This window comes from Salmo salar, chromosome 03, assembly GCF_965601325.2.
Source record: "Salmo salar chromosome 03, fSalSal1, whole genome shotgun sequence".
NCBI classification, from domain to species: domain Eukaryota; kingdom Metazoa; phylum Chordata; class Actinopteri; order Salmoniformes; family Salmonidae; genus Salmo; species Salmo salar.
In genome coordinates this window covers 53,369,541-53,395,000 of record NC_138293.1, presented here as the reverse complement: position 1 = coordinate 53,395,000, position 25,460 = coordinate 53,369,541, and the positions used below count along the sequence as shown (strand labels likewise).

Genomic DNA, 25,460 nt, shown 5'->3' with positions numbered 1-25,460 from the left:
CCCCCCTTTCCTGCTATTACAGCCTCCACTCTTCTGCGAAGGCTTTCCACTAGATGTTGGAACATTGCTGCAGGGACTTGCTTCCATTTAACCACAAGCGCATTAGTGAGATCGGGCACTGATGTTGGGTGATTAGGACTGGCTCACAGTTGGCATTCCAATTCATCCCAACGGTGTTTGATGGGGTTGAGGTCAGGGCTCTCTGCAGGCCAGTCAAGTTCTTCCACACCGATCTCAACAAACCATTTCTGTATAGACTTTGCCTTGTGCACGGGGCATTGTCATGCTGAAACAGGAAATGGCATTCCCCAAACTGTTGCCATAAATTTGGAATCACAGAATCGTCTAGAATGTCATTGTACGCTGTAGCGTTAAGATTTCCCTTTACTGGAACTAAGGGCCCGAGCCCGAACCATGAAAACAGCCCAAGACCATTATTCCTCCTCCACCAAACTTTACAGTTGCAACTATGCATTCGGGCAGGTAGCGTTCTCCTGGCATCTCATGTTGCTCAAATAAACAGCAAATTTGGTTTAAAAAAAAACAGATAAAGCAACACATCATGGCAAAACGCCTCTCCACTATTTGACCAAAATAGTTTCTGTGTATGCATTGATATGTAGGCTGTGTGCCTTTACATTTTTTTTATGTAGTTCTGTCCTTGAGCTGTTCTTGTCTATTCATGTTTTGTATTATGTCATTCTGTATTATGTTTTATGTGAACCCCAGGAAGAGTAGCTGCTGATGGGGATCCTAATAAAATACCAAACCCAGATTTGTCTGTCGGACTGCCAGATGGTGAAGCGTGATTCATCACTCCAGAGAACTTGTTTCCATTGCTACATAGTCCAATGGCAGTGAGTTTACACCACTTCAGCCGACGCTTGGCATTGCGCATGGTGATGTTAGGCTTGTGTGCGGCAAATCGGCCATGGAAACACATTTCATGAAGCTCCAGTCTGCATGTGTGTTTGTATTTAATATCTTATTCTAGAACACAAATGGAAAATTTTCATTGGAATAAGAATCAACCACCTTTATGCCTATAATTTGATTTCCATGTACTGTACCTTACTGAACTCTCGAGCAGGTGACTTGATGGTTTGGTGTGCTATGTTTAGGGATAAAAAAAACGACCTCCTATGCCACTGACTCTAGAGCACAGCAGTGTGTATGTGTGTGTGCATTAGGGATGCAACAGTACAGTGGGCTCACGGTTCGGTATGTATCACGATTTGTGGGCCACGGTAACGGTACGGTATCTTTATATTTAAGAAAAAAGAACACATCACCCTTTAAACAATGAACTCTTTATTTTTCCTATAGACAAATAAAACTTTCCATTCAGAAAATGGCAGCGTGACTGGCTAGGGGAGTCAAGGGGAGAAAAACAAAATTAAAAGTGCTTCTTAGCTTTGACAACCTGTAGGTGCTTTGCCTTCTCTATTTTAAATAAACAGGGTACATACTTGTATAGGCAATACAATCTTTGGCTGTGAATACTCACACTGCTTTTGTTATTTCTTTATGTTTTGTTGTTGGAAGGCAGCAGCGAGAGATTGTTGTGTTTTCGCTAACGAGTGGACTCCCCTTGCTCCAGCTCCACCTGCAAGGGATACGGCCGGGTGAGGGCGACGTAAACGACACATCATGCTAGAAGTGTTTCCACTCGAGTAGCCGACAGTGGCAAAGCAATGCTTGCAGACTGTATTTTGTTTGTTTACGGTCTTCTTACCCTCGTCATCGTATTGAACGCTGAATCCAAAATGTTCCCACACAGCGGATTTGAAAGACGACAGTGCTTCTTCAAATTTACTTCTCTCGGTCTCGCTAGCGCTCAACATTATCACCTTGTAGCTGAGAGAATATTCGTTTTTAGTTTCCCATTTCTTCATGGGGCCCATTTAGGGAGGTTTCTTACTGAGATGTCATTGCAAATCGTCCATTGGTTGTTTAATTATGGGGGGTTGCCACATTTTGAGACATTGCTGTGGATTAAAGTTTGTCAGCCCTCAGGAGCCCCATAACGGCTTGGTGTCCCAAGCAGTTGCCTGCCAAGCCTGTTCACAAGCTGCAAGTCTAGTTATGTGGATTTGAATGTACAACGTGCGGGTAGTCTGCAACGCAATAAACACATTTTGGTAATTATAGGAAAATGACAGGCATATCGTAATTCCGCGGTTCACATGTGCGTATTGAACCATAGGGGGCGTACCGAACCGTTTGACAACATACTGTGTACCGTTGCATCCCTAGTGAGCATGCATATATATGTGCCTCCATGTCTGCCTCCAGGTCAGGTAGACTGTAGATGTGTTCACAGGTGTTCCTGCTGTAGGGGTTGCAGTAGCCGATCTCAAAGTCAAAAGGTCTTGAGGATCAGGTCTCTGAAGTCGTGCCTCTCTATCAGACGAAACAGCTCACTACCCTGCTGCCCACCGTAAACTCTAGTCTGAGAGAGAACGCCAGACAGACGTTAATATACACACAGAGCTTAGACATACAGTACAGTCGTTCACAGTCACATGCAGGCAAACACAATTTCAGCTACATCATCAGTACTTACATTAACACAATGTTCACTCCTACATTAACACAAACACTCATAACAAAACACATACACATGCTCACATAGACGCATCCACATCTCACATTGATTAACTGCTACTTGAATGAGTCATTATTCACTCATTTTACAGATATAAAAGTCAATATCAAAGGGATAGACTTATGTTGCTCCTATCTCCCTTAGGGTCAGAAAATGTGCGGTGAAACGATACTGCATGAATCTCCTTGGATCAAATTCCATCAAGTCTTACATTTCTGGCAGTGAGAGAAAGTGAGAAAAAGATAGAGAGAGAAAGAGATGTGGATAGAAAGAGATTGTTTAAACTTGAATGTAGCAAGAACCATTGAATAACCAAAAATACTTTACATTACATTATTTAAGTAATAAAAAACTATTTCAGTAATACTTCAAGAATTGGAAATTGTTTTTATTGTCCCAATTCCCTACTTCCCTTCACTACCATCCTATCTTCTCTGTATCATTCCAATTTCATTTTTTCGCACAGTGTGAGAACAAAAAGGAACACTTCACATATTAATTGGTGGTTGCACACCAGTCATAATTTTCCTGCATACTTGACTCATAACCCGCAGTCCCCAAGGTTATATCCGCAGGGCGGCAGATTTAGGGTCATAAAATATTGTGTTGATGAAGGGTGGGTGGGTGGGTGGCGGGAGGATTGAATAAAGAGAGAACAATACCTTAAATACATAAATATATCTATAGGCTACGGGTTATAGGTTTTTCTTTCATTATTTTAGGCTATCTCGCATTAGTGCGGTAAGCCTAAGCTTTAGGGCCTGACATAGGCTTACAAGTGCCAAATAGCCTACCCAATCGCCAAATGCTTTGTGGAATGGTTAGAAAAAGTTAATGTTATCCACTGAGGCAAAAAGGACAATGTCAGTGGTTAATTCAAGAGAAAAGCTGCAAATGGAGAGTTAAAAATAGAGAGAAGGGAGGGCCAGAAAAGTCATGTTTGGGAAAGATTTGGTAAAGTGGTAAAAGAGGATGATAGAAGCACCGGTACCGGTAGAAGCACCGGTGTGCTGGTACGTCAAGGGAACTGTTGCTTACTGTTCAGATGTGTTAAATGGAAACTGAAATCTAGACACTGACTGTGGGTCTATAACCTCTTTCAAAATACAGAAATCATCTCCGTATGAGCAATTTGCATCATATGATGCAAAACGCAGCATCATATGGCGCAAAATGCATCATACTGGATCATTTCTGTATTTTGAAAGTTACATATCTTGACAACTTGATTGCTGATAAGCCCAAGAAAAAGGGGACTACGTCAACAATGGACTAATGAAACAAATACCAAAAGATTTTTGAGGTGGAGTTTTCCTTTAATATTAACTTTTGCAGAGTTAAGCATTTCACGCAGTAAAAGAATATGTCGTGGAAAATTGTCTTAAGAATAACACTTCTTACAAGAATTTGTAAATTCAATATAGACTTTAATACAGAGTAATAAAGCCGAGCCGGTCCGCGGACAACAACTGCCTTCCTTAGGCCCCGGCTCTGCTTTTATGCATATACAATACATAGGTCCATCCTTTATGTAAATGAAGTAAAACCTCCTATGCGTTCTGCCACCTTTTTCTTTCAACCCAATGGATAACGCCCATATCGGCTTTTAGCTCTAGCATATTGATGGCTAGACTCTCCTCATATGGATATGAAAATAATGCATGCATTGCAGGCTTACGCATGGCATATATTTAGTCATGGCCATACATACAGCTTGCCTGGCCGTTCCGTGGTTCCTACTTGGGGATGTATGGCCACCTGTTTTCTCCACTCAGGGTCAGCTGTCAGTCTCCTCTTTTGTTAGCTAATGTATTTCTATTTTTCTTCCCTCAGCAAGTCTACCTTTCTCCCACAGATACACCAAATGTAGGCAACATTTTTACTCAGGAACAGGAATGGAGAAATATGATTTAATACTTTCAGCATCTTGAGAGAATGCGAATGTGCTGTAGATACCATCTGTAGAGGTGCTATCTTTATCAGCATGATAAAAGCTGATATGATGAGACACGAGGTCAGTTGTTCACATGTGAAACCATGTTCACATGTTTTCAAATACCTTCAGAAAGTATTCACACCCCTTGACTTTTTCCACATTTTGTTGTGTTACAGTGGGATTCAAATACATGGAATTGTCTTTTTCTTGTCAATGATCTACACAAAATACTTTGTAATGTCAAAGAGAAAGAAAAGAAAAATCAAACAGTAATATATATTGACTAGATAAGTATTTAACCAACTGAGTCAGTCAATACATGTTAGAATCACTTTTGGCAGCAATTACAGCTGTGAGTCTTTCTGGGTAAGTCTCTAAGAGTTTTCCCCATCTGAATTGTGCAACAATTGCGCATTATTCTTTTCAAAATTCTTCATGCTCTTTCAAATTGGTTGTTGATCATTTTCAGGTCTTGCCATAGATTTTCAAGCAGATTTAAGTCAAAACTGTGACTCGGCCACTCAGGAACATTCACTGTCTTCTTGGTAAGCAACTCCAGCCTTGTGTTTTAGGTTATTGTCCTAATGAAAGGTGAATTAATCTCCCAGTATCTGGTGCAGAGCAGACTGAACCAGGTTTTCCTCTAGGATTTTGCATGTGCTTAGGAAGTGTACGTTATTTATAATAAGGGTTACCTGGAAAAAATCAGATCTCTGAAATTAAAATGGTTGGCCCTCCCTTCAGCAAAATATATTTTAACTAAACCCTCCATGAACACTTGAAAAAAACAAGTGACCCTCCCCTATACCCAAAATAATGAAAACATACAGTGCATTCAGGAAAGTATTCAGACCCCTTCACTTTTTGTTACATTACAACCTTAGTTTAAAATGGGTTACATTTTTTATTTTATTTAACCTTTATTTAACCAGGTAGGCCAGTTGAGAACAAGTTCTCATTTACAACTGCAACCTGGCCAAGATAAAGCGAAGCAGTGCGACAAAAACAACAACACAGAGTAACACATAAACAAACATACAGTCAATAACACAAAAGAAAAGAGAAATAGAAAAATATATGTACAGTGTGTGCAAATGTAGAAGAGCAGGGAGTTAGGCAATAAATAGGCCCTAGAGGCAAAAATAATTACAATTTAGCATTAATACTGGAGTGATAGATGTGCAGATGATGATGTGCAAGTAGAGATACTGGGGGGCAAAAGAGCAAGAGGGTAAGTAACACTATGGGGATGACTTAGTCTGGTGTGCTATTTACAGATTCACTGTACCTGTACATGTACATAGCCATCGGTAAGCTGCTCAGACAGCTGATGCTTAAAGTTAGAGAGGGAGATATAAGACTCCAGCTTCAGAGATTTTTGCAATTTGTTCCAGTCATTGGCAGCAGAGAACTGGAAGGAAAGGCGGCCAAAGGAAGTGTTGGCTTTGGGGATGACCAGTGAAATATAGGACACAAATGACCGAGTCACCCGCTGGTTCCTGTCCTTACAGCGATTCTCTTTCTCTGTCATCCACAGGTCGAGGGCCCAGCACGGCAATGCGGACGCCCTATCCTGGAGGGATGCAAAACTAGCCCTTAGCATGCCCCCCTCCAAGTCAGGGCTAAGGGGGGTGGGGGTGGGGGGTATCCCAGGAGGTCTATCCCGGGGGATGGTAATAGAGGGGAGGTACGTGAGGCGACGTTGGCTCCCTCTGCTGGGAATACGGGAGCTGGGCACCCCGACACGGACAGCTCTAAGTGGAGGTAATTAGAGGAAAGTGCCAACCAGCCGTGGAGGCCAAATAAAAGGAGCACAGTGGCACATCGCGAGAGAGACCGACACCAAGCCACAGTAGAGAAGAACGACCGAGCCAAACCTAAGTGATTTTCTTTGTTATGTTTATTTTCTGTGTTAGTAAAGTTGTTTTTGCGGACTAAAGCCTCCCAGTCTGTGTCAATTTCTGCACGCTCAACCCAACACCCCACGGTTTACCACAAATGTAATTTACACATCCTGTATACGTATGTTTATAAATTCATCATCCATGGAAAATCATTTTACAGATGACCATGATGGTGTTAAAAAAAATCCCCTAATCTGCACTGGATACTTTTTTTGTCAAGCAGGCATGATGAATAATCAGTATGTTTAAATCACTTTACATTATGAGTAAAGTGTTTGACATCACTGTTGACCTCAATGGCAAAAAAACGATCATTACAGACTTGAATGCTGTCTATCACTTTTCGCGCCAAACGTTCACTCATCACTTTGAATCTGTAACGTGTGAGATGAATTGAGTCAACAGGAAGCGGGGTGTAACTCGTGTTTTTATTCCAAACTGCCATCTAAGGGGACTGAGCATTGGAGGATTGGCCATGTCATACCACATCATCATACCACAACTTGCACCATATAGCTCTGTTGCCACGGCAATCAAACAGACCATTTCCTCATGTCAACTTCGAGTGGGAGGCTTGTGGTTAGAGCAGGGTGCGATGATGAGTGGCGCCGTAGAAGAGGAAATCGCGGATAAAGGGGAAGAGGCAGTGAGATGAGAAAGCTGGACAATTAGGTACGTGTACTTTTCTGTTTATTTGCATAGATATTTTATTATCCATGTTGAGCAGAGTTATTGGTTTCTAATTGTATGAAATCGCTAGATGCACAACTTTTTCATTGAGAACTGACAACTTACTGGGTATGAGACTGAGTGGCAATGGGAAGCAATGGGAGAGTTTTAAAAAGTGTGCTACAGTACTACAAGCAAAACAAAGTCATCTGATTAGCTGGATGCCTCTGTCTCTCTCTCGTTTTCACTCTCTCTCTCACACTGTCTTTTTTTCTAATTTTCTTTCTCTCTCCCTCTCTCTATTACTCTCTCTTTCCCACTATTTATATCTTTCTCTGTCCCCCTCTGTCTCGCACACAGACATGATGAGAGGGACTCTGATTTCCCTTGCCCTGTGCCTTCCATTCCACCATTGTGGCTTCACCGAGCGCCACAGAAACCACAACAACAGTTCTAGACCTTAGTATCAGCACTCCAACGTCAGACCCCCTGATGCTTCCACTCTCCACAACTGAAAACCACCCTGGTAGGACTAGCGGCACGTTCAAAACACAATTGAAGAAAAGCACTAGCTTAGCAGCTGTCAACAACTCAGGCAGAACGACTCAAGGAAGAGGCATTCTCAGAACAGGAACTGCCACTTACGCCAGCACAGCCGTACAGAAGAGCAACAGGCACACAACTGCAGGAGACTTGAGGAAGGAAACAGAGAGCCACAATCACCATGAGACTCTTCCCTTCAGCAGACACACAGCCTCACCCACAACTGACCACCCCAGCACCACCACTCTCCCCAAGGAGGAAGGGACTGAGTATCATGACAGCAGCAACACTGAAATAGCCAGAGAACTGAACACACCAAATTTCATAGAGACATGGGCTGCTGACACCAGTAATGACTCCAGGCTAGCGAAGCCACACTTAAACAGGTCACAAGCAGCAGACCAGCACACTGCTACACAAGGACTAGAGACTGCTTCAGGAGATTACTACACAACAAAGAGAGACTTCTTCACAATCACCCCAACTAGTAGAGTGACAGGTTTGAACAGAGGTAAACAAAGTAAGGCCTACAGCGTCGCAACAATAACGATGGTTTCACCTACGTACACAGTCACATATCCTGGTTTGTATGAGCACATGACCGTGACTTACAGGGCTACTAGCTACAAAACACAACCTGACGACACAAGCCAGTCTAAGGACAACGCCACAGTTTCAATCCCCCATGCTGACAATAGCACAACTCTATATATAAATGCAAACACATTTACAGATAACATAGACAACTACACAAACACACTTTCATACAGTAATACCACAACCTCTAATAATCGTAACACAACAGTACATTTGAATAAGAAAACTCATACTCATTCACTCAGACACAACCACACAGTCTCAGGCTATGACAACAGGCTGAACAACACAACTGAAAACAATGTGCATTATCGTCCTGAGTGCGGAGAGGCAGATGAAAGGTCCCCATCATTGCCTCCTGGCTCTACTAGACTGGTCTGTTTCATTGTTCTGTGGGCTCTGGGATTAACTGCTTCAGTCTTCCTTGGTCTCACTGTCTTCCTATCGGTGCGTTTGTCAGTCCAGAGAGAGAGGGAAAGGAGAGCGAGGAGAGGAGGTGTCAGGGGTGAATCTGGAGAACCTGTGGGTTGACCAGATATCATCGGTGGAGGAGAGGGTGGAATTGTGGTACGCCAACGGCTCCACCATGGGACCTGACCATAAACGGAGGGAGAGAGGGAGGGAGAGGGTGAAGGAGAGGGTGAGGAGGGAGCAGCGGAGGCAGAAAGGGATAGAGTGTGACAACCTGTGGATTCAACCCAAAGTGACACTGGAGGACATCACTTATTTCTGGTATGCAAATGGTAGCGCGGTACCAGAAGAAACTACAGACCAAACATTGTTGGAGACCTGCGTATGATTTAGTTTTTTGTACTACAGTACTACAATTTACCTGGAATTACTTTGGAGAGAAATGTTCATACTTAGTTTACCAATTCCATGGCAGATTTGAAAACTATAATCCTGACAGAGTTTAAACATTTACAATATGAATTGATAATCTGTATGTTTATTGGCTGTAACAAAAGTATAAGATCTACATAAGTCTACTGAAAGACAGATTAAGCCTGGGTCTGATCAGAGAGAAAGAGAGAGAGGAATAGAGACAGAGATTAGAACAACATGTCTAACTGGAAATAACACTTGATAAGAGAGTTCCCATTTTAAGACAATTCAGACCTTGTTAGTGACACATCATCGTCATGTGTCAAACAGCAACGAGGAGAAAGGTGCCATTTCTACAAACACACTGAGACAAATACTGTTGACTCCTAATACTGTACATGCACTGTTATCAGGAGCTCGTCAAATAAAAAGGATTGGTGAACTGCACTGGGCGTAAACAATTTAGCTTAATTTATCTGACTGACCACGTTTACATGCGTACTGTATTCCAGATAATAGCTCATATCCTAGTTAAGGTCTTATTATAGATAAGCTGTTTAAATACAACTTTATTTGATTTGAAAGGTGTATGTCACATTCACGTGTTTAGCAGATGTTATTGCAGGTATAGCGAAATGCTTGTGTTTCTAGTTCCAATAGTGCAGTAATATCTAACAAGTAATATCTAACAATACACACATTCTAAGGTAAAGGAATGGAATGAAGAAAATATAAATATTTGGAGTGGTATAGACTAAGATACAGTAGAATATGATAGAATATAGTATTTACATATGAGATGAGTAATGCAAAATATGTAAACATTATTAAAGTGGCTAGTGCGGGGGGGAGGGGGATGCTCCCATGCTCTCTATGCTGTTTCCTGAAGTCCGCGATCAGCTTATTGGTTCTGTTGACGTTACGTGAGAGGTTATTTTCCTGGCACCACACTCCCAGGGCCTCCACTTCCTCCCTGTAGGTTGTCATGGGTGAACAGGGAGTACAGGAGGGGGCTGAGCACGCATCCTTGTGGAGACCCAGTGTTGAGGATCAGCGAAGTGGAGGTGTTGTTTCCTACCTTCACCGCCTGGGGGCAGCCCGTCAGGAAGTCCAGAACCCATTTGCACAGGGCGGGGTTCAGACCCAGGGCCTCAAGCTTAATGATGAGCTTGGAGGGTACTATGGTGTTGAATGCTGAGCTATAGTCAATGAACAGCATTCTTACATAGGTATTCCTCTTGTCCAGATGGGATAGGGCAGTGTGCAGTGCGATGGTGATTGTACCGTCTGTGGACCTATTAGGGCGGTAAGCAAATTGAAGTGGGTCTAGGGTGTCAGGTAAGGTAGAGGTGAAATGATCCTTGACTAGTCTCTCAAATCACTTCATGATGACAGAAGTGATTGCTACGGGGCGATAGTCATTTAGTTCAGTTACCTTTGCTTTCTTGGGTAGAGGAACAATAGTGGACATCTTGAAGTATGTGGGGACAACCGACTGGGATAGGGAGAGACTCACTATGTCCATAAACACTCCAGCCAGCTGGTCTGCCCATGCTCTGATGACGCGGCTAGGGATGCCGTCTGGGCCGGCATCTCCTATACACTTCATGATAATCTCAGTCACCCTATCAGTGTATTCGTCTATGTTGTTCTCGGAGGCTACCTGGAACATGTCCCAGATTCTGATTGGTCAGACCAGCGTTGAATAGTCCTTAGCACGTGTACTTCCTCTTTCAGTTTCTGCCTATAGGAAGGGAGGAGCAAAATGGAGTCATGATCAGATTTGCCGAAGGGAGTACGGGGGAGGGCCTTGTAGGCATCCCGGAAGTTGGAGTAGCAGTGGTCGAGTGTTTTACTACAGGCGATGTGTTGATAGAACTTCGGTAACGTTTTCCTCAAATTTGCTTTGCTAAAATCCCCAGCTACAATAAATGTGGCCTCAGCATATGTGGTTTCCAGTTTGCATAAAGTCCAGTGAAGTAATTTGAGGGCCGTCGTGGTATCGGCTTGAGGAGGAATATACACGGCTGTGACTATAACCAAAGACAATTCTGTTGGGAGGTAATACGGTTGGCATTTGATTGTGAGGTATTCTAAGTTGGGTAAACAAAAAGACTTGAGTTCCTGTATGTTATCACAATTACACCATGAGTAATTAATCATGAAACATACCCTTCTTCTTCCCGGAGAGATCTTTATTCTTGTCTGCGCGATGAACTGAGAACCCAACTGGCTGAACGGACTCAGAGAGTATATCCCGAGAGAGTCATGAATATGTTACAATCCCTGATGTCTCTCTGGAAGGAAATCCTTGACCTGAGCTCGTCAACTTTATAATCCAGAGACTGAACATTAGCAAGTAATATACTCAGAATCGGTGGGTGGTGTGTGCGCCACCTGAGTCGAACTAAAAGTCAGCTCCGAGTATCTCTTTTCCGCCAGCGGAGTTTTGTAACAGCCTCTTGGATCAGTTCAATTGCCCTGAGGGCTACAAACAAAGGATCCGATTTGGGAAAGTCTTATTCCTGGTCATAATGCTGGTAATGCTGGTGAGTTACCGCCGCTCTGATATCCAAAAGTTCTTACCAGCTGTATGTAATAACACAAAACATTTCTTGGGCTAATAATTTAAGAAATAACAGAAAAAAATATATATTATACTGCAAAGTTTCCTAAGAACTTGAAGCACGACAGCCCTATCCGTCTATCCGCCGCTTACGATTATCCCTGTATAAACAGAATATTCCTAAATTTAACCATGATACTATGCGAAACTGAGCCTGTACAAATCATGTAAAACAACAGTGAACGGAATAAGATGTTTACATGCCACATTATCCCATCTACGATCAGCATATCCCAGGCATCTTAACTGGGTTTCTCATAACTGGGATACAAGTTTATTCGGGTTATTGTAAACAGGAATACTTGAGTATCCCAAATAATAACGGAATATTGGTGTGCATCTGAACATGGTAACTGGAATCGACTATAGGCCTACCTCACAATTGATAATGGATCGGGCCATTTGATCAATAATGTATAGCTGTAAATACAGTAGAAAATCTACCCCTTTTGAATGTAATACCTGACCAGCTGAAGTTTGACATATAATGTCCCAAGACGTGAAAACAACATGGACTGACATAATAAAATGGCATTTTCATCATACTCTCTCTACTTTGAATTCTCACGCTTTGACAACCTACGCCCTTTGACTGCCAGCTCCCCGCACACACAGAAACACATGCACACCGTCAAACACACACACATCCAAGTAGGCCTGTGTGTAGGCGTGCAAACGCACCCAGGCTCAAACATTTCAACACACACACAGATTCTTCATAGGACCAACTTCTCCTTTTTCCTCAAGAAAACAAGCACATGACACAGCAACCAAAATTAAGCTACTCTTAAGTTACTTGGCATCTCTCCAACCCCACCTATCCACCTATCTCTCTTTTGTAGTTAACAAAACTGTTTTATGAAGAATTTGATACTCTGAAGGGAAGAGATAGAGAGAGCCAACTAGAGAGAATAAGGGAGGGGTTAGAGAAAGAAGGGAGTGAACAGGAGGGAGGGACGGAGGAAGAGAGCGAGAGAAAGGTGTTTTATACATGCACTAGTGCAGGAGACGTCATCCACACAGTACAGGAGTTAAAGCCTATGCCTTTATGGTGGATTCATAACTTCAACCCAACCGTTCTCTCCAAGAAACATGTGGGTAAGTAAGATTGAAAATCTCATGGCACACATTGATATATGTCTGATCTTAATAGACACTGATCTGGATAATAATAGACAGAATATGACTTTGTAACGGTGACTGTGTAAGGAGACAAGAAAAAGGAGGGAAAGAGATGTTTCAAAAATACAATCAGAGGAACTTTCATAGGCTTGTGTTACATTTACTGACATGCTCTTGTAGTAAGAGGGTCCTCCTAATGTATCTCTTCATAATTCCTTTTAAATACATTTTTCAATTTCTTTATGTTTTTTTTTAAGTCTTCATTTATTTATAATTTTTAAGACAGGCCTACTTGCTTTTAGACACTAATTTAGAAATAAAATTTCAATGGATGGTGACATCGCGGACAAGAATAAACAACATGAAGTAGTGTTGGTAACTTCCTTAATTTTGTAGGCGTGTACTAAGCAAGCATTTTACATCTACAGCGGTCCAGACAGTGGATGCTGTGAGGAGGTAAATGTATTATACAGCACATGTGGGAATGTACGCATAAAATAACCTCTTCATTCCTTCTTCCATTTCTTCCTTTACCCTTCAATCTATCCTTTTCTCTATAGGTCTCGTGACTTTTTTGGTTCACCATTGCTGCAATCTCTTACGCTGCACCTGAAATAGACAGCTGATATACAGAAAAGTAGAGTGAAGTGCAGGGGAGGAGAAAACGGAAGAGCGAGAGAGGAAGAGAAGGCTTGTGTCTTTCCGGCCTATTTGCACACAAGTACACCCTAGTTAACCACAAGCCCAGCAACCAGGAGAGACAGCAAGAGAACAAAAGTTTGACTACGTAAATGCACTTCTAATGCTTAACACTCAATCAAACCTTAGATTATTAACAAGAGCAAGGCCTGAAAGAAAGGGAAAATCTGAGAGCAGTGAAGATCAAAGCCCGACACTTAATCCTAGTCAAACCAAGAACCCCGGTAGCTGATGACGGATACTGCTTTTCTTTTCTAGAATGTGCATTTTTCTGCTCTAGACTTGTAAAACAAACCTCCAATACCTTTCAAGCCACAAGGCTGTCGCTGACGCACCTCAGAGAGAGGAAGACAAACGTAATCTGAGAGAGGTCAGCAAAACCCTTTAGTGACGGTTGACCTCCGTGACCCCTCTCAGTTCTTGCCCAGTATGGAGTGGGTACGACTGATGCTCGGGGCTCTACTCCTCTCCCTCTCTCTACGCAGTCTCCCTGCCCAAGATAATGTCCCCATACCTGAAAATGTCAGCATGGCAGCACCAACTACTGAGGACGGCACGATGGCAGCCTCTTCACCTGAGGCCACCACCAAGACAACGACTGCTCCTGTGATTGTCACTACAGCACAGCCCGTCACTGAAATCACCCCGGTAACTTCTGTTCCAGTATTTACCATAGATGCCATCACTATAGTAATAACAGACCCTGAGATCACAACCATTCAGGAGCCCACCTCTGATGCACCAACTACTACTTCAGAGGCTGAGACGATGACACCATCCCCTGTGATCACTGAAGGGCCTGTAGATACGACCACTCCACCTGGTCCTAAACCCATCCTCTCCCAAGACGTCCTGACTACCACCTCTTATCTCCCAACCACATCCCAGGACCACCTGACTTCTGTTATCCCAGTCTGGCCCCTCCACACCACCCCTCGTCTGACCAAGGACTCCTTTCCTACACTTGAACCTATCCACACTGCCTCAGAGAGTACTGACAGCCACACAGAGGGACTTACCCCTGCACCCACCTCCCCATCAGTCAACAGCACTCCCAGCCATTTCACAACCCCTGCTACGACCCACACCTCCACAGATCCAGACTCTACGGCGGGCAGGGTCGAGCGAAGTCCGCTCAGCTTGTTCTGGGTCATCATCGTCGGTCTCCTGGTCTGGGTTATATGCCTGGGAATGGTCTACTGCATATATCTGGGCGTCAGACGAAAGAGGCAGTGCCGCACCGAGTACTTTGGGTCCAGCGTCCGGAACGGGAAGAGTTCCAAGCGGAAGAAAGGAGCAGAGGACGATGCCTGGGCGGGGCCAGTGAAGCTAGGGGGTGGGGACAGGGAGGAGGGTGAGGGCGGGGAGGAGGGAGGGAGCCCAGAGGATAACAAGAGAGAGGGGGCTGGAACAGATGTGGTGCTAAGCACATTCATAGCCAACGAGACTGAGGGAGAGAGGGGTGGGCCTGATGGGGCAGTTGGAGTGGCTGGGAGCAAGGAGGCGGAGAAATGGGAGGAGAAGGAGCCTCTGTTGTACATTGATGAGGGAGTGGAGGAGGGGCTGGAGAAAATGACTCCTCCTTCCCTTTCAAAATCTAACTCTGAGAAAAAGGTAGGAGGGGGCAACAGAGAGGGGGAAAGTGAAAAAGAGATGGAGAGGGGAGAAGGGAATGGAAAGAAAGAAAATGAGAGTGAAAGAGGTGAGCAGAATGGAGGAGCATCATTCTGTCTAACCACTGCAGTTTAAAAAAAAAAGTTTTTCCATAAAAAAAGTTTTTCTATGTGATAATTGTAAAGGTTTCTAATATTTTTGTACTACTGAAAAGGCCTTTAACATTGTATTGATCTGTGATTGTGTGCTCTATCAAAATAACTAATGGTTGTGTGTATAGCCATAAGTTTTACCAGTTGTATTTTGTATGGTGTTTTTTCTTAACTGTTTGCAGTTTAATAAAGTTTTAGGATGTGGAGAGAATGTGCTAGAATGAAGTTGTTGAACGTGACAGAATATGAATACTTTTTGCTTAATCATTTGCTCTCCGCAAATGCACTTTACTTCTGGAACTGCTTGACTCAATAGCACTCAATTCATAGGGAGGAATCTTAACTTCCACTGAAGTTGAATATTCACTTAGTCTCCCATTGACATCAATGCATGATTAAGTGAATATTCGACTTCAGTAGAAGTTAGGATTTGTCCCATAGTTAGGCTTTGATTTTATGTGTTGCCGGTTATGGCCACTAGGTTGTGCCCTTTCCCTATCTTTATGATCAGAGAACAGTTCAATTATGTGACCTGCAGTAAAGAGCTGGTGTGGTGGTGACGCACAGGTCTTCCGTTCTATTGGTCTGTTTTGCTCAGTTGCATCTGTTGCAAACATCTAGCAGAAAAACAACAGGTACCTCAAGCAGAGATCAAACACAGTTTTTCAGGCAAACAGCTAAATCAGGGAATGTCATGTGATGTGATCACACATGAAACCTAGATATAACAACAAGCACTTTTACTAAGATTGATCACTGTAAAGGCAATGTCCTTGGTAGGACATGTTACGTACGTAAGCCAAAATGTTATATTTTATCCTGGTCATAACTCCACTACACCCCTCAACCTCCCTCGACCATTTGTTCAGGAAGGGGAGGAAGTGTGTGTGTGTGTGTGTGTGTGGGGGGAGGGGGGTGCATACAACAGAATCAGAGGAAAAGGAAGAGAAAAAACTGTTTCTATGGCAAATGAATGCCTTAAATGTCTCTCTGCTGAATAGGATAATCTGACAGAGAATGTTTGTTTAGAGAGGGAGAATGAGTGTGAGAGAGGAAGGGAGGGCGAGAGAGAGATATGTTGTGAGTAAGGGGATGGGGGTGAGGAGGAAGAGGCGATGGAGGAGGGACGGCAAAAATAATGAGGGGAGGAGGGGGAGCGAGCGAGAGAGAATAGAGAGCGGCAACAACACAGTCACATCTGGAAGTTATTGAGAAGAGAAAGAACTGCATTGTAATAGAAAAGAGGGAGAAAGGATAAACAAACTCTAGATGTAGGGATAGACTTATTAAATGTATCAACTGAGTTAAAGATTTAAGGGAGGACAGTTTATCTAAAGGTTGACAAGAATTCTACAGTGGACAGAGAGAAAGGAATTGAGGAAAAGAAAGAGAGAGCGCAAGAAACTGGAATTCTATCCTAAGAACAATCCATACCGAGGAGGGGAGGACGACAAAGAGGGAAAACTCAAATGTAGCTTTCTAATCTGGAGGACCATTTAAAACAGAACAAAGGGGACTGAATCCAAACATATGTTATTGAGTTGAAATAAAATCAACTCAACAAAGAAGAAGAGCCAAGAGAACAAAAGAGGATTCCTAGCCTGGAATTCTTCTACTCATTTGTTTGTATATCAAGCCTGTGGAGCCAACCGTCTTACAGGTACAGTAGTCTTAATTAAAACACACACACGTTAAAAGTCTCCGCCATGGCAGGTATGCCTTGACTGTGTATGCATGAATCCTAGTAATGCCGTATATTGATTTATGACAATTTGGTTGTCTAAGACTGAATAATTTATATTTAAAATAATTTACAGCAGAACTTAAGCCAAAGTAGTTTTCTTCTTCTTCTGTAAGCCTGCCTCCATTTATGTCCATTCTAAGTGGTGAACAAGTAAAAACGCATAAAATACTTTGGCATTGTTCACACTGCCAACATCAATGTCGTTTCGCTTGATCAAGAATTCTTCCCCATTTTCAAAGACCGCCACTTATTGTACATCTATTAACAAAAGAAGCACTCCTCTGTTTCATTCTGTTATTTTTAAGTATATTCTACCACACTATTCTGCACTCTAGCATCAGCATGCCTTTAGAATGAGCTCCACTTCTAGTTGTGTTATGAGTCATGTTTATCCTGTCTGTGGCTGGTCATGGTAACCTTCCACGACCGCCCCACATGAGTTCAATTAGCAAGCACACACACAATTAGCAGTCCAGCAGGAGAAGGGAGGTTCCTTCCTGTGCTCTGACAAACTGACTTCCTGTGTGTGGAACAGGTCACTTGATTCCACCACAGTGACTGTGTGACTTATCCGACCCACAGGCTAGAGAGCAAGTCCACCATACAAACTGTACTGGCTGGCTAAGAACACTACAACACAGGCACAAACCCCCCCCCCCCCTGCCCCCCCCCCCCCCACCCCCCCCCCCCCCCACACACACACACACACAAACTAACCACAGACACGCCATATTAAATACCTTAACAACAAAACTAACCACAATGCACAAAACCATCTGCCACCACAATCACACCTCGAATGTGCTATATTCCCAAGGTATACTTGAGTGGAGTTAAGTCGATTAAACTTCTCAAGTCTTGTCCTGAACTTGTTATAACCCAATTAGCTTGAACTTGATATTAGTGTATAGAATACTTTGTTCTCTCTCTGTCAGGATGTCAGCCTCTCGGAGGTGCCTGTGCTGCGTGAAATACCTCATGTTCGTCTTCAACCTCATCTTCTGGGTCAGTACCTTTCCATCTCTGTCCTTTGGCATGCCTCAGTTTTTTAAAGGCACAATCTGTATGATTTTCTGCTGCCCAATAGTCATTGAAATAAATGACATACAGTACGCTATACCCATTGTTTGAATCTTGAAGAATATAGATTACCAAACAAAGCGGGAGGGTCAGGCTGTTTGAAATCACAGATTGGGCTTTTAAGCTCCGATTCCAGTTCTGATCTGTTTCTGGTCTTTGTCTAGTCCTGTTTGTGTGGTTCTATTGCGGTGTTCTTCTAGCTCTCTTCTTGTCCTGTTCTGGCTCAGTTCTGATCTGTTCTGGCCTGTTCCATTCTACATACCATAAGAGATTGTACATTCTGGTCTTAAACTAGTCTGATTCCAATCTGACCTTGTTCTAGTTTTGTTGTGGTCCTGTTTCTATTATGTTCAAGTTTGGTCTATTTATTTGTCTCCCAAATGAATATATTTGTGATCCCAGATTAACGTGAACGTGACCTTAGGCTGGGGAACAAGTTCACCATGCACCACACGTAATGTACAGTATGGGCTAACAACGCTAGGATGTGAATACAAACTCTGAACTAGATATCATAAAGTGCAAAGTCATAACGGGCCATGGAGTTAAAAAAAGAGAAAAAGGGTCATGATAAAGCCTCTGGTTGGCGGCACCAAGACATAAAACGACACTCCAATAACTCTGGACATATGTTAGTTGGTAGGAACATATGGAAACACGCTCAACAGTAAGACTCCAAATCTCGACTTATGTAGGTCAAGCATGCAGCATTGATGATTTTGCTCTGTTTTAGCTTTTAAAATGCACAACTTAAAACACAGGGTAGCCTTGTCCCATCTGTAAGTGCTTTTACACATGTAAACACATACAGATCTGGGACCAGTCACAAAAGGCAGGGTGAGTCCCAATGCAAAAACTTGCTTCCTTTCCCATGTCCTATCTTCTAACTATGGAGGCAACTACCTCTGACAGTTCACTCGGAAATCTAAGTTTGTCCGACAAATAGATGACTTTTGAGGACTATAAAACATGGTTCAAACTTTGATTTAGGAATAAACTACCACTTTACGTATTGAGATTCACCGTAAGTCACCTTTTGTGTCTCCTGTCTCCTCTGTAGCTGGGAGGGTGTGGCCTGTTTGGAGTGGGAGTGTGGCTATCATTCACCCAGTCCGAGTTCTCCTCCCTCCCGCTGTCTTTTCCCTCACTCTCCGCAGCAAACCTACTTCTGGTCGCTGGAGGCGTCACCATGGTGACAGGCTTCCTGGGTTGCCTTGGTGCCCTGAAGGAGCAGCGCTGCCTGCTGATGACGGTGAGTCCCCATGACATCACAAAACATGGGTCCACCTCAACCATGTTAAATACCTTTACAAGTCAACTTACCACAACACAGAAAACCACACACACGCACAGGTCCAAAGGATTAAACATCTAACCCATCCCTCTCTCCCATCTCTCTCTCTCTCTTTCCCATCCCTCTCTCTCTCTCCCTCCCTCCCTCCACACAGTTCTTTGTAATCCTTTTGCTCCTGGTCTTGACAGAGGTGACTCTAACCCTGGTCCTCCATATCTTTCACAAAGAGGTGAGTCCAGTCTACCATCCATCTACAAACCTCCTGGCCACTCATAAAGATCCAGTTTCACCCACTGATGTTTAACAACCCCAAATGAGGGTCATTAGTAAAGTTTTACCACTATATTACCACTAAATTAACAACCAGTGTTTAAAAAAAAGTATATACAAGTACAGTCTACATTATAGAAGCCTTCTGTACATCTACATTATCCCCTATATCTGTCTCATCTGCTGCAAGTATATCAAGGCCCACACTTCATCTTCATCTCTATCTCTCTCACACAGCTGGACACGAAAGCGCAGGATGAGTTAAAGGAGGGGATGAAGGATTACTTGACAGACGAAGGACTGAAGAAGTCATGGGACAATGTGCAGAAAATGGTAGAGGGGGGATGGGGGTTAGGGGAAACCCACCAATCTCTAGTCTGTTACCTTATATGGTGCTTCTGTCTGTTCAGTGTGGATTTTGTGATAAATCACTTAAACTGACTGACGATGATAGTAAGGACTTACTGATCATACAAAACATTAATAACACCTGCTCGTTCCATGACATAGACTGACCCGGGGAATCGAAGGGGATGAGACAGGTTAAAGGAAGATTTTTAAGCCTTGTATGTGTGCCAGTCAGAGGATGAATGAGGCAAGAAAATATTTAAGTGCCTTTGAACGGGGTATGGTAGTAGTTGCCAGGCGCAGCGGTTTGTGTCAAGAACTGCAATGCTGCTGGGTTTTTCACACTCAAAAGTTTCCCATGTGTATCAAGAATGGTCATCTAGCCAATTTGACAAGCAGCCTGGTGCGGTAGACTATTGCGTACACTACCATGGGATGCACTGAGTCGCTTTAGACTGATAGAAATCCTTATTTCGTGAAATGATTTTCAATTTGTGTCATTATTTCTCGTTTTGAACTTCTAATGGGAGTGGAACGGGTGTGGCTCCGTGACAACTACACGAGCAGACGCTCACTGATTTGATAGCACTAATGCAGTTACACATCCGACATCGCCAAAACACCGGGGGCGCGTTCAGTTCACTTGAATGTTTGCTACGTTGTGGAACAGCTTGTACTGAATGACACGTTTCCCCAACATGTTCTTGAACAGACATTGAGGTACGTTTGCGTTGTTCGGTGGGTGTGCCGGTGTGTGGCTTGAAGCAATGGCTGACGTATTTAAAAGGCAGAGGTGCATTTTGAAGTCAGAACCCAACCCCACCCTGTACAGCACAGTTTATGTTCAATTTAACATTCTATTATGTTTAATCTAGTGCATGCAGCCCAGCTATGCGGGTGTAGGCCATCCTGGCCTTAGTGATCATTAATGGGCCAATCCGCAGTTTTTGTTTTTTGGAAATCGGTTAACTTCCTGCATTTCAACACATTTTGGCATGGCGCAGAGAGAAACATTTGCAGTTTTATAATGCTATTCTACACATTTTGTCTTGAGGCTAAGATAAAATGTTGCAGTTTTAAAGCAAACTTCCTGCAATTCTACACGTTTGCTGTTTTATAGCTCTCCACTGAGCACAGACTTCAATTCAAACATCTATTCCATGTTGGTTCAACGTGGAAACAAGCTTGATTCAACCAGCGCGTGATTCAACCAGCGCATCATTTTGTTCACATTTTACCATGAGACAGAAAAAAATGGTGCAGTTGTACAGCTTAATTTCCTGCAATTCTACAAATTTTGCTATCATATGCTATCTGGGGGACCCCAACCTCCAGGTGGGCCCCAAAACCCCCAAAATAAAATTGTTTTGGAGGGGGGGTTGGGGGCCCGGGGCATGTGCCCTGAATGCCCGTCCTGTAATCCGGCCCTGTTCCCTCTCCCATTTCAGGAAAAAGCGGAATGATGGGCTGGAGAAACATAACCACTCTCAAATTCATAGAGCCATGGATGCCAGAGGGGTATCCTACAAGGCACGTTAGATCTACTCAGAGTTTTCTAAAGCTAACCAGCTTCAGTTAGCTTCACATTCCAGCTCAGGCTTCATCCATACTACAACAGTGGATATTGCTCGGCCGGCTGTAGCTAACTCTAGCAGGCTTGTAACTGCGCATGCATGTCGCACATGGCTAGCCGAACACCAGACTTTTCATTAAGACAATGCTGAAACGTCAATCCATGGGCGAGTCAGTGCCACATTTTCAATTGTGCTGAAACCAAAATGAAAAAAAAGTTATCTTGCAAATTCAGCAGTGTGAAATAGGCTTTTAGAAGTACAGTTATTTTATTACTTATCGTTATTGCAGTCGTTGGTGTCCTATCAATAGTTATTAAGTCATATTCTATCAATAGTTATTAAGTCATACAAAAGTGTTACATTGCGTGAAGTTGCATTCTGTCATTACATTGCATTCTGTCATTACTAAATGTGTAATTTGATATTTTAACCAAAACATTTTATACACAAAAAACATTTGATTAATAAAATATTTAACCAGTCGACATCCTCAAATGAAGGGGATGATGCAATCTTTGCCAGAGGGAGGGATCTGGTCCTCAACTCGCGGCTCAAGTCATTTCATTCAGGGTAAGTGGAGTTAGCCGTGAGTTCTGAAGGATTCGTTGCCATAGAAATTTGCCTGGCTAAAAGATGAGCCACGCTTGTATGACGGTAATACCTAGTTGAACTCAAAGTTGACATAAGCTACCTCCTAACTCCTTCAACCTGCTCCGTAGTATACCCCTCGGGAACTGACAATCCATTGTTTTACTTTGTTTACAAACATTGGAGTAAAACAAGCTTATATTTTGGGTGGTTCTGGTGTGGTATGACAGTTGAACTAAGCTCATGAGGCATTTATAAGTTATATTCTTCAAGAATCAATGGCTACATATCATTCATTTTATATATATATATATATCCATCCAAATATGGATGTAGCAATTGCAGATTGACCCTTGAAAGGGCCCTTACTTAACCAGAGTCAGCATGCTACTGTAGCTGTTCCAGTAGACTTCCAGCCATTGTGCGAACATTAGTTAGCATTGGCTCGCAAAGATACCTTCCTTCATACTGGACAGAGACATAAAAATAGCATCCATGAGTTCATCTGACTCTGCGTAAGTAGAAAAAGGGCCAACATCTGGCACTATCGCTTTAAATCTCCTTGATTGGCTAGAAATGTACATCCATGTACATACAGCATCAGTGAGTCTGAGGGGCTGTGCAGTTGCTGATCCAGGGACACATTTTTAGAGGCACATTTTCAGACAAACTAACTAACGATCTGACAGAGTCAGAGACCAACAGAAATAATAACAAATATGCAATATTTGTTTCTTAGTTCAAGTGCTGCGGCGTCACCAACAAAACAGATTGGTACCTCGTGATCAATGGAACGCTCCCCTTTTCCTGCTGCTCCGGTGGGATGGACCAATGTGTTGAAGGATGGATCGAGGTCAGACCACTTCTCAAATGTAGGGGGGGACGGGGGGGAGAGTCAGGGGAGTCAAGGTTCAACAGCCTGCGCACAAGACATTTCCCAGCTGCCTACATGTCTTGCTAACAGAGTCCAGATCTGCATGTGCGCTCACACTTACAAGAGTGTAAAGAATGATCCTGTGACAATACAATTCATTTTCTCGACTGCATTCTTTCAACACCCAATTCTCATCAACATATTGCTCTGCTTCTCTCCAACATCTGTCCTCCACTCTTCTCCCCCCCCTACCCAACCCCCATCTCCCTCTCTGTCCCCCACCCTCCCCTACTGCTCCTTTGCCCTTCCCCATTTCCTCTCACATTTCCCTCTCCTCCTTCCCCTTTGTCCTTCTCTCTTCCCTCTCTCAGCCGTGTTATCAGAAGGCCAGACAGTGGCTCCTGGACAACATCCTCTCTGTCCTGGTGTTTGGAGTCTGCCTTGGTATTGTCCAGGTAATTACAACATATTAATAGATCAATCAATGAATCACAATCAATAAGCCAGGGTTGTATTCCACCAAGCAGGATCATTGTTAGTCAATTAAATTTGATCAACAGCCAGAGATAAATTAACTTGCATGTTTATAAAGAAAGCTTGAATCTTGCAGTGGTGGAAAACGTACTCAAGTGTCATACTTGAGTAAAAGTAAAGATACCTTAACAGAAAATAACTCAGGTAAAAGTGAAAGTTACCCAGTAAAATACTACTTGAGTAAAAGTATCTAGTTTTAAATGTACTTAAGTGCAATAGGAGAAAAAGTACTAAATTGTCACACTTGAGTAAAAGTAAATGCTATACATAAAATTCCTTATATTAAGCAAACTAAACAGCACTATTCTCGTATTAATTTTAATTACGGACAGAAAGAGGCACACTCCAACACTCAGACATAATTTACACAGTAGTTGTGTTTTGGGAGTCCGCCAGATCAGACAGTAGGGATGACAAAGAGTTATATTGATAGGTGCCATAATTCTGTCCTGCATGAGCATTCTAAATGTAATGAGTAAAAAATTTTACTTTGGAAAAGTAAAAGTTGTCAAAAATGTATAGTGAAGTACAGATACCCCAAAAAACTACAAAAGTATTTTTACTTAAAAGTACTTTACACCACTGGAATCTGGTTTATTGAGAATATTGAGTGTTGTAACATATCTAAAATCGATAAACTAAGAAATATGAGCTCTCTCAGTGAACTAAGAAATATGAGCTACACATATTGAAGTTAAAAAAATGTAATCATTTAGGAAACTTATCTGGCAAACATTTCACCATTTGTATAACTCAAATACATTCTCTTGTCGTTTCAGATCCTGGCCCTGATTTTCTCCCTGCTGATGTACTGCCAGATCCTCCGTGCTGAGAAGTACCTGGACTGATCTGGGACTGGTCCTTCACAGACAAGAGAGGCTGAATGAGAGACTCCCTAGCTGGCACAGAGAGTTCATGTCACGTTCCCTTAAGGTTTTCCTTTGGTTATTTGAAAAATAACTTCCCCACATCGATGTGGGAACTAAAAAGTGTTAGCTGGGTTCTGAATGTGATAACAGCTGCTGGGGATGGTTTTTCAGAACATTAAATCCAGATCATCCTTTTGTGTTCAATTCTGTTAAGTTTGAATAAAATATATTTGAATGAGCACACACATTTGAAAGGTTATTTTCATCTGGATTGATGGTTCTTAGAACACTGCACTAAAAACCATGGGGCACATTCCAGCTCTGGATAAGAGCGTCTGCTAAATGACATAAATGTAAATCTTCATTGCAGTCATGTTGCTCAGATCTCACAACGCCTGGAGAAGTGTAATTAAATTGTCTTTTAGAGATCTGATCATCTGCACAACACGACCGCAATACAGCCATTTACTTATCCTGTATAAGGAATGACATTATTTGTAACTATTGGGGACTACATGCTACTTGTCACTTTTACTATTAGGCGATACAAATGATATTGTTTAGTAGTGAAAATGTAAAGTGCTTGCTCTGATGCCCATGGACAAGCAGTGAGATTTGCCCCAAAGAAACAGTTACAGTATTCTGTTCAACTGCAGCATCTTTTAACCAGAAGTCTAAACTATATGTTTAAAAGTGAGCCTTACCAAAGCAAATAAAATGTAAATCCATTGTAATTTGTATGCTTGTGAAGTGGTATTTGTTTTGTGAACTTGCACATTTTGTAAAATACACTTAACCAAATGTATGAATCTCTGATTATGAATGTGGTAATAGTTCCAACAACTTGTTTCCATATTGTGCGTATGAATTCACTTCTCTTATAGTTCTGAGAGGAGCCTATGCTTTCATATACTTATTGCTGTCCAATAGACAACTGAAGAGGTCATTGACTTGCAACAGGGTTCGTCATTCTAATGAAATAAATATCTC

The 25,460-nt window shown here is 42.6% G+C and overlaps 3 protein-coding genes across 7 annotated transcripts in view; 2 read left to right on the top strand and 1 right to left on the bottom strand.

Moving 5' to 3' along the window:
* The window catches only part of mmp25a (matrix metallopeptidase 25a), a 36,296-nt gene extending 35,883 nt beyond the window's left edge, over positions 1-413 (bottom strand). The window contains exon 1 of the mRNA XM_014192270.3: positions 1-413. This exon is cut by the window's left edge and continues 1,322 nt beyond it. The gene's annotated coding sequence lies outside the window, so the exon portion shown is untranslated.
* A 6,489-nt stretch (positions 414-6,902) lies between these two features.
* si:ch73-248e21.7 (uncharacterized) lies at positions 6,903-15,506 on the top strand. 4 transcript variants are annotated; one of them, XM_045716116.2, is made up of 3 exons: positions 6,903-7,120; positions 7,478-8,171; positions 13,391-15,506. In XM_045716116.2, exon 3 carries the CDS (start codon positions 13,959-13,961, stop codon positions 15,276-15,278), a length of 1,320 nt encoding a protein of 439 aa, XP_045572072.1. In that variant the 5' UTR covers positions 6,903-7,120; positions 7,478-8,171; positions 13,391-13,958; the 3' UTR covers positions 15,279-15,506. The 4 variants fall into 4 exon arrangements, with proteins under 4 accessions (XP_045572072.1, XP_082829153.1, XP_014047754.1 ...); XM_082973027.1 differs by lacking the exon at positions 7,478-8,171 and having other exon boundaries at positions 6,973-7,120; XM_014192279.3 differs by lacking the exons at positions 6,903-7,120; positions 7,478-8,171 and adding an exon at positions 12,453-12,806.
* An 865-nt stretch (positions 15,507-16,371) lies between these two features.
* Positions 16,372-25,208, top strand: tspan4b (tetraspanin 4b). 2 transcript variants are annotated; one of them, XM_014192305.3, is made up of 8 exons: positions 16,400-16,955; positions 17,975-18,044; positions 19,180-19,371; positions 19,568-19,642; positions 19,921-20,016; positions 22,933-23,046; positions 23,439-23,522; positions 24,381-25,208. In XM_014192305.3, the coding sequence occupies exons 2-8, from the start codon at positions 17,976-17,978 to the stop codon at positions 24,447-24,449; spliced, it is 699 nt and encodes a 232-aa protein (XP_014047780.1). In that variant the 5' UTR covers positions 16,400-16,955; position 17,975; the 3' UTR covers positions 24,450-25,208. The 2 variants fall into 2 exon arrangements, with proteins under 2 accessions (XP_014047782.1, XP_014047780.1); XM_014192307.3 differs by lacking the exon at positions 22,933-23,046 and having other exon boundaries at positions 16,372-16,955.
* Positions 25,209-25,460: the final 252 nt, after the last annotated feature.

Bases quoted from the DNA above. Each gene is read 5' to 3' on its own strand.
- tspan4b (XM_014192305.3), top strand. From the start codon at position 17,976: ATGTCAGCCTCTCGGAGGTGCCTGTGCTGCGTGAAATACCTCATGTTC. The intron at 18,045-19,179 runs GTCAGTACCTTT...TCTCCTCTGTAG, and splicing joins TCTTCAACCTCATCTTCTGG to CTGGGAGGGTGTGGCCTGTT. The intron at 23,523-24,380 runs GTAATTACAACA...TTGTCGTTTCAG, and splicing joins TCTGCCTTGGTATTGTCCAG to ATCCTGGCCCTGATTTTCTC.
- si:ch73-248e21.7 (XM_045716116.2), top strand. From the start codon at position 13,959: ATGGAGTGGGTACGACTGATGCTCGGGGCTCTACTCCTCTCCCTCTCT.